Raw genomic sequence first — 8,827 nt, forward strand, 5'->3', positions numbered from 1 at the left:
CTAGAATTTTATTGAAATTGAAAATTGAATTTTGGAAAATTGAAATTTTGACGAGAATTTTATTACTTTTGAAAATAATTGAATTTCTGCATTATTTGTAATTTCTCTAAATTTATTCAAATTATGTAGAACAATTTACGAACTTTTACTTTACTTTTTTTTTAACATTTTCCTTTTTCTATCTAATTACTGACTCTACGGACCTTTTTTTAAAAAAAATTAATTTTTACAGACTTGAAGCTAATTTACGGACCTAGTTCGACCCCCATAATTCCCAAGGAGTTGTAATAACAAATTCTAAAATATATTTATTGATATTTTCGTTTTATTTTCCTTATTACAATACTTATTATAGTATTATTATTTTAATATAATAAAAATAATTATAATATATTTATAACATTATTTATAGATAAGCTAATCATAGTTAAAAATTAAACTTTTTTGAAGAAAAACTATCAAAATACGTAGTTACAATAAAACTTTTTAATTTACCCTAATTTACTAGACATTAATTTTAATTATATATAATAATACGTTATTTAATTTAAGAATACGAAGAACTGGTTTAGACCTAATCATCCTGACAAATTTGTAGGTTTTTGTTTGTATTGTCAACGTAACGATAGAAATGATTTCTATCTCTTTTTAGAGATAAGAACGATGGTAACAATTTTCTTGATATATTTTTTTTTTAATCAATAGTGACGCGTCCTCTTTATTTGACGATTTTTTTTCAATAATTAGCACGAGGTAGAAAAAATATATAAGGATAAAAGGTTTTATTATTTGATAAATAAATATGTATTATAAACTACTATTAAGATATTGTATAAAAAGAAGAGCTATTTGATCGGGCGCTACCTGTTGCATTTTAGTGTAGGTTAAAAATTGGCGTCTCAATTTAGTGAGTTGAGCGGCATTACCAGAATTTTTAAGAGTGTGACCATATTTCTGAATTTTAATATCATTCTCAATTCCAATTTGTTTTGCAGCTAATATTTCCTGAAACAGTTAAACATTTATTTTAAAGTCAATTGTAACAATTTTTTTCAATTGAATATATAAATTTATATAAATTAAAATAATATATATATAAATTTATATAAATTATAATAATAAATATAAATTTATTTAATTAGTTATATTTGCGACATACATTTACAATTTCCTGTGTTATTTTGTCCATGTCGTATAAATAATTTGTCGATGATAAAAGAGGCTGAAAAAATTAGTAAATGATAAGTTTTTTAAAATTCAAAATACTTTTAATATAGTTCTAGAATATTTTAATAAAGTAAAACTTACACATTGTGTGCTCATATTTGGCTTTGGCGCTTTAACGTTAAATAGCGCGGAATAAATATTTTCGAATTGTAATTCATCCTCTGGTGAAACTGCAAACAATGGAGAATCCCAACGATTTTTACTGTCTGGTGCCTCATACCTATATTTTAAAAATAGGCGATTAAAATATAAAAAAGTAAAAATTATTATTATTTTCAATATATTTTGAATTACTAGCAGTTAGTAAGTTACTAGTAATTACTAGTAGTTTTAAAAGAAAAAAATAGAACCAATAGAAACAAGTTGTTTTAAATATATACTTTTTAATTTTACCTCATAACGAGAGCGTCAAATATTTCTCTAGTATATTTCTCTGATTCTGGTCTATTTTCATTCCATAACCAAGCATGTTCAACGGGTATATCACAATGGAGAGTACATTGAGGTGTTTTATAAAGTTTACAGAGACAATAAATTTCGTATCGACATCCTTTAATATAATTACTGCCGTCAATAATTAAAACATCTTTGCTGTTCAGATAACGTTGAACGTCTGATTTTATGTCTGCTCGAACGCCCTTTTCATTTTTTGATTCTAAAAAAAATCCCAAAAATAAATGAAAAACAAAATTTCCAGAAATTTTTACTTTGCAGTGATTTAATTTTGTAATATTATTACAATATTCTGGAACTAAGTAAAAATAATTTTTGTTGGACATTTTTGAATAAAAAAAATTTTTTTTAAATATTCCGACAGATTCGATTGTACACAACTCTCCGTTAACAAAATTTTTAATTATGTAAAATATTTTATTTAAGATGACAGAATGATAAAATCATTATTTTATATCATAAGAATATTGTAACTATAAATTCAAATTTTCAAAGATTTTAATTTGAACCCTTTTCAAAATTCAATTATTTCTAAAAATTCACACAATAATTCTTCTAATATTCAATTATTATTATCTAAAATTTTACCTGAAATTCATTTTTAAATAAATTTTTATTAGAAATTTTAACGAGAATTCAATTATTTACATAAAAAAATAATTAATTTATTCAATAATTGAATATTTCATAAAATTGAATTTTTATGAAGAATTTTATGAAAATTTTTAATAATAATAGAATTCTTTTGGTGAATTAAAAAAAATTAAGAATAAATGCAATTTATTTAATAAATGCAATTTTCTATCATTATAATTTAAAATTGTATAAAAAATAATTGAAATTCTGTGATAAGTTTTTTTATCTATGAAAATAATTGAATTCTTGCAACGAATTTTATTAAAATTTTTTTTAAACAATTGAATTTCCTTGAAGAATTTTATTTGTAAAAATAATTGAATTACGGAGAAAAATATTATTATTCATGAAAATAATTAACTTCTTGTGAAGAATTTTATTCAAATTTTTTTAAATAATTGAATTCCTCATAATTTTTTGAAACTTTTTGAAAATAATGAAATTCCATCGAGAAATATCATTAAAAAATTGAAAATAATTGGAATCTGACAAAGAATTAAAAAAATTCTTTTTTAAAAAAATTGAATTTCTGTGAAAATATTTATTTTTAAAAAGAATTGAATTCTTGGGAAGAATTTTATTATTTATAAAAATAATTGATTTCTAGCGAAGAATTTTTTTCAAACTTTTTTTTTAAATAATTGAATTTCCATAAAAGATGTATTATTTGTGAAAATATAATTGAATTCTTAAGGAGATGTTACATCGTTATTTTTAAGTATGTCAAGAAAATAATGTAAATATTACAATAAAATTATTTGTAAGGTAATATTTTTTTGGGAAATTAATAGTCAAAATAAATACGGTCAGGAAATATTTTGACCCATTTTTAATTTTTATTTTTTCTTAAAAATTTGTGGATTTTGAAATTCATGCGTAATTTTATAGAAAAAAAGGTTTTTAAAAACAAAAAAATTGATTTTCATAATTTTGAAGAATTTAAAAAAAAATCTTTACCTTTAGTCTGAAAATGCTAAAAAATTCTATCAATATTCAATTTTTTAAATGAAAATTCATTTCTTTATTTTTCTAACTAATTTCAGATCATAATTTTTTTTATAGGATAAAATTTAAAAAATACAAAAAATTAGGATAAAATTATAATCTGAGATTAATTAGAAAAATAAACAAATGAATTATTTTCCATATAAAAATAAAAATTCAAAATGGGTCAAAATATTTTTTGACCTATTTTATTTTTATAACAGAAAAAATTACCTTGAAAATAATTTTGTGAAACATTTAAATTATTTTCTTGATATAGTTTAAAATATCGGAGAACCATCTCCTTAAAGGAAATTTAAACTATTCGAAGTTTTGTTTTGCATAAATATTGTTATACTTAGTACTTAGTAATTAATAATAGCATTGCTTGAAAATCTTCAAATAATTTTCTGGTTTATTAGTTTTTATTAAAACATTTTATTTTGTACATAAAAGTGTACAATTAGTTAAATAAATTTTAAGTTTAATTCCTTAATAGAAATATTTTTTCCATGCAAAAAGATGTCTTGACTGAAATAACACTTGCAAGCATGACTTATTCAAAATTCCAGGATAATAACCACATTTTTACTCAAGTACATTTAATATACAATAACATTATTTTTACGAAAATTTTAATTAACTAACCTGCAAAGTATGTGTTTTTGTTATAACCAGCTTTCTGAATTGCCGCATCCTCACTAATTATAGTCACGGTCACCTGTTTAGTTTCAAAAAATTCTTTTAATTCTAACGTCCTTTTTGTTTTTCCACTACACGGAAGACCGGTTATAACAATTAAAGGCATTTGTTTCTGAAAATTATCTTTCTATATTTATTTGTTTGATTTATAAATAAATAATTATAAGTCACATGTGTGTCACTGTGTTTACGGTGCGTGTATACACTGTAAAAAATTCTGGTGTATTAAAACATACTGAATGTAATTTTACACAGCAATATTATAGGCTGGACGTAGTAAATTTACTAAGTTTCAAAGTAGTTTTACTATTTTTAATAATTTTACTTTATATGACTATGTAATTTAATAGTTTTGTGTAAATTTACTACGTCCGACGTAGGAAAATTTGATCACTATGTCCAGCATGTTGTATTACACTCGTCTGTTTTTTTACTTTATTCTGTGAATTTACAATGGTCATGTAAAGTTACCACGGATACGTAAATTTACGTTGTATTGCATGTAAGATTACATGCCGCGTGTATTTTTCCTTTAGCGCGGAGTTAAATATATTATATGGATGCTTGCACATGCTCAAAATAAAGTGAACTGCCAACACCGACATTTTGCCTTTTTTGTGTTTTTATTATTAGTATATATATTTTAGTGTTTTCAATTAGTATTATTTAACAGATTACGCATTAGTTAAATTACATGCGGCATGTTTTTGAACAGAACGCTATTTGAAGCAACCCATTTTAACATTGAGCATGTAAAATAACATGCAGGTTATGTCAAATGATCAGCCATTTGTAAAATTACACGCTTGACGTAGTGATTTTCTTTTCCTACGTCGGACGTAGTAAATTTACATGAGAATTTTTTACAGTGTAGTTGTACAATTTTTAAGGTTATATTACATTTCTTACGTAATTCACGTAAAACGCTGTACGTTTCCAAGAGCATTCTAAAGGCCTTTCTCCAATAGGATTCCAAGAACATAAAGGCGAATGCACAACTGCTTCGCGAACGTTGTTCGCGTGAGTTAGAAAAGGAAAATAACTTTAAAAACAAACAAAGGTTTACAAATTTTCCATCAAATTCCCGTTAAATTTTAAACTTATATTACAAATTTTCTTATTTTTTTATTCTAAAAAAGTTATGACATATTTCGCAGACCCTAATTGTTACGCAAAAATAGATATTGTTTTTTAATTTAAGTTCTCATGAATATTTAGAATAAATAATAATTAATATTAAATTTGCTTCTCAAGATTGATAAATAAGTAGTAAAATAGGTAGGTAATATATTTAAATTTAATATTCCTTTATTAATTTATCACCAACATTTGATTATAATGTTAAGTGTCATTCGACATTTAAATAGAATTCGACAATAATTAACATTTTTTACAATTAAATTATTCTTCAAATTAATTTTTAATAAATATTCATTATTTCAACATTCAAAACGGTGCCATGGGACTCCACCCTGAGGTTTCTTTTCGCACTTGTGCCTTCACTGATGCAGACAGATCGTCCTCATATGAGACGCATTACGCTCGCATGTCATAAAGGTGCATGATGCATGAGAGTGAAATACGAGTCTCGTGCGTTTATTTATGATAAATATATATTGTAAAAAATTAAATATACAAAAAACTAAGGTTAAATTTAAAAATGTTTGATTAAAATTTTATATTTCAATAATATAAACATGGCATTAATACTGAACATTTTTCTCTTTAGTCTTGAACATACATAACCTCCTAAATAACCTATAATAAACATTAGCTGAGATCATAATTCGTAATAAATATAAACTTTTCAACACGAATTCAACAAAAGTCAACTGTATATATAATATAATAAATTAACAACTTGGACTGCGTCTAAGAGCCTTATTTCTATTCGAAGCAAATCAACTTTAAATGCCCTTATTCGATATGACTGTTATATTTTTTAATTTTTCAATTTAAAAACGAGTTTAAACAAACACAAATATTTATAGAACATAACAGAAACGAAACTGTGATTCGCAAACGCAGGAATAATTTTAAAGATATTAGGATCATGGAACAAAAAGAATTTTTAAATATTTCTCATATTTATTGTAAAATAAGCATCTAAAGTATATGAAGTCGTAAAAACTGTCACATTTTCATCTATTAGAAAATATTAAAGAAAACACATAATTTACTATAAAAATAACGTAAAAAAATTATTAGAATTTATTAAGAATGAATTATTTTATTATTATAAATTGATAGAAACAATTATTAATAAGAAATATTAAATAAAAAATTATTTTAAAGTTCACCTATCAAATAATTTTGCAAATTACATTCAACGCTAAATGTTTGTATTTGTCTTCGGTGCTTGATTAAAACTGCAACTTTGGAAATTCTGGAAGTTGATACATTAACAACTTTTCTAGCTTGTGATAGACATCGATATTTTCAAATAATTTTTCCGCTTACTACTTGGCCTAAAACTCGTTTAACTTTCTCATTTTTAGATTCCTTATAGGAACAATGAATTTAATTTTTTAGGACTTCACCAAAAATCTGAAAAAATAAATATTTATAACAAAATTATTATTTATATTTGATAACGATTAAATATTGATGAACTTAATTAAAACAATAGTTAATAAAATCACACCAAACGTTTCTTTATATCATTCATAGAAGTCTTCTGATTATTAAAAAAATTGTTCATTTTCGAATTAGGTGACGTATTCGTAATTGACGACAAAGATTTATTTTGGAGACCCTTATTTCTTTTTCTAAGCATATTGATAAGTTTTTTGCAACCTCAAATTTTTCAAATCGATGAGTTTATTATTGTCAGTATAACACTTTCTTCTTTTGTTTTGTACTTTTTTGGGATGATTTTGATTGCTTTGATTGTTGGCTCCTATTGTTTTTAACTTCGTTGTTTACTATAAGTTCTTGTTCTAACGTCATCTTTTTCAAACGCGAATTTCTCTTCCACTCTCGCTGGCGTTTTTTCAAAAGTTTCTTTTCTCTATTTGTTAATTCACTTAATTTTTTAATTTTTCCTTCTTCTTTCCTTTTTTTGAATCTTTCTCTTTCTTTTTGACAATAATTTTCATAAAGCAGGGGATCATTTTTTATCTTTTCTCGTCTTACTTTTTCAGCTTCCCGTTTTTTCTTTAGTCGTTCTTCTCTATGCTTAATTGATTCTGGCTAAAAATACAAATTTTAAATTCATATGTATATAATATATAAAATAAAACACAATTTTTCACTGTAGGAAATATATTTGTTTTACCTTTTTTAATCTTTTGACAGGTTTTTTGAGTGATTTATTCTTTTGTACTGCTCTTGTCACAATTTCACGTGGTTTTCCCATTTTCCTGGTTATAAAATGTTTTTTACTATATATTCATTGAAAATATTTGTTTTCTTAGCAATAATTGTCAGTTAGTCATCAGCTCTGATGATAAATTTCAATTATGACAACAAAACTACATAACCAAAGAATGTCATTTGCATAACACTATGAAGTTAGCGCATAAAACTTATTTCAGAAAAGTGGTCACTCTCACCACTCTCACCAATAAGAGCGTATGTGCTTCTGATTGGTTGACAGAAAGATATTTTAAATTAAAAGTAAAGGCATGTTTTTCGCATATTAAGGTGTTTTTTAGTGAGACAGTGAGTGGTTGCCGAAGCACTAAAATAGAAAAGGACGGAGCGGCCATTTTATGTGACACCACGGAGCTGACATTTGACATTTAACAAACAATTTTGCAAAATAAATCTTTTCTTTGGGTAGATAATTTGTTTCTAATGTTATCTTCAAAAAAATAATAATAACTACAAGAAAGAGTGTTTAATTTAAAAGAATAGTAATACCACGGTACTGACCACTTTTTTCACATTTTTACAAAAACGATCTCTTTTTAAGTGTAGAACTTCTAATTTTATAACTTTTTTTATTGATATTTATTTTTAATGAATCTTATTTTAGATTATAACTCTCAGATAACATTGAAATATGGCGTCAACACTTAAATTATAGGAAAAAAAATCTTATTATTAAAATTAAATTATAAATAAAAATTAAATTAATTAATTAATTAATTATTATTAAATTATATAATATTATTATAATCTTATTACAAAATTAAAAAAATTTGTGGACAAAACTATTTTACATTTTATAATTTTATATGAAGTATTAGAAAATGCATTATATGCACAAATTATTAACCTGTACTCCTGTATACATAATTTATTCATATTACAAAAATGCTGGGTTCCAGTTTCGACGTTTCTAATAAAATTTCTGAATTTTAACTTAAAATTTAAAAAAACGGAATTGGTTTTATATACCTACAACCTGTAAAATTTATCCATACCCAAGTAAAAATTTTTTATTTTATTGAATATGTTTTTTTGTGACGCCGCCAAATATTGCAGTTACGTGCAAATCACCCTTATAAGAAATGTGAAGTAAAGGAAGCTTAATTAAGTTATAGTTAGATAGTAAGTCAATTCGTTGGTAAGTTAGTAAGTTAGTGCCTAAGTTAGTTAGATAGTAAGTTAGTTGCTAAGTTAGTTAATTAGTTAGTAACTAAGTTAGTTTGTAAGTTAGTTAGTAACTAAGTTAATTTATAAGTTAGTTAGTAACTAAGTTAATTTAAAAGTTAGTTAGTTAGTTAGTAACTTAGTGACCAAGTTATATAGTTAGTTAGCTAGTAACTTAGTAAATTAGTTAGTAAGTTAATAAAGTTAATTAGATAGTAAGTCAGCTCGTTGGTAAGTTAGATAGTAAGTTAGTTGGTAAGTTAGTTATTAACTAAGTAAGTTAGTT

The 8,827-nt window shown here is 23.9% G+C and overlaps 1 protein-coding gene and 1 long non-coding RNA gene across 3 annotated transcripts; both read right to left on the reverse strand.

Annotated features, from left to right (window-relative positions):
* Positions 1–767: 767 nt before the first annotated feature.
* Positions 768–4,414, reverse strand: LOC122498836 (protein KTI12 homolog). 2 transcript variants are annotated; one of them, XM_043606794.1, is made up of 6 exons: positions 4,397–4,414; positions 3,949–4,114; positions 1,621–1,882; positions 1,309–1,447; positions 1,160–1,222; positions 768–1,005 (listed from the first exon to the last, which is right to left on the reverse strand). In XM_043606794.1, exons 1-6 carry the CDS (start codon positions 4,406–4,408, stop codon positions 808–810), a joined length of 840 nt encoding a protein of 279 aa, XP_043462729.1. In that variant the 5' UTR covers positions 4,409–4,414; the 3' UTR covers positions 768–807. The 2 variants fall into 2 exon arrangements, with proteins under 2 accessions (XP_043462729.1, XP_043462732.1); XM_043606797.1 differs by lacking the exon at positions 4,397–4,414 and adding an exon at positions 4,239–4,390.
* A 1,847-nt stretch (positions 4,415–6,261) lies between these two features.
* Positions 6,262–7,749, reverse strand: LOC122498880. The gene is made up of 3 exons (XR_006301267.1): positions 7,280–7,749; positions 6,647–7,194; positions 6,262–6,549 (listed from the first exon to the last, which is right to left on the reverse strand). It is a non-coding gene; the product is annotated as an uncharacterized LOC122498880 (long non-coding RNA).
* Between the last annotated feature and the right edge of the window lie 1,078 nt (positions 7,750–8,827).

The sequence above is a fragment of the Leptopilina heterotoma genome, unplaced genomic scaffold (genome assembly GCF_015476425.1).
Source record: "Leptopilina heterotoma isolate Lh14 unplaced genomic scaffold, ASM1547642v1 Lhet_160, whole genome shotgun sequence".
Classification (NCBI taxonomy): Eukaryota; Metazoa; Arthropoda; class Insecta; order Hymenoptera; family Figitidae; genus Leptopilina; species Leptopilina heterotoma.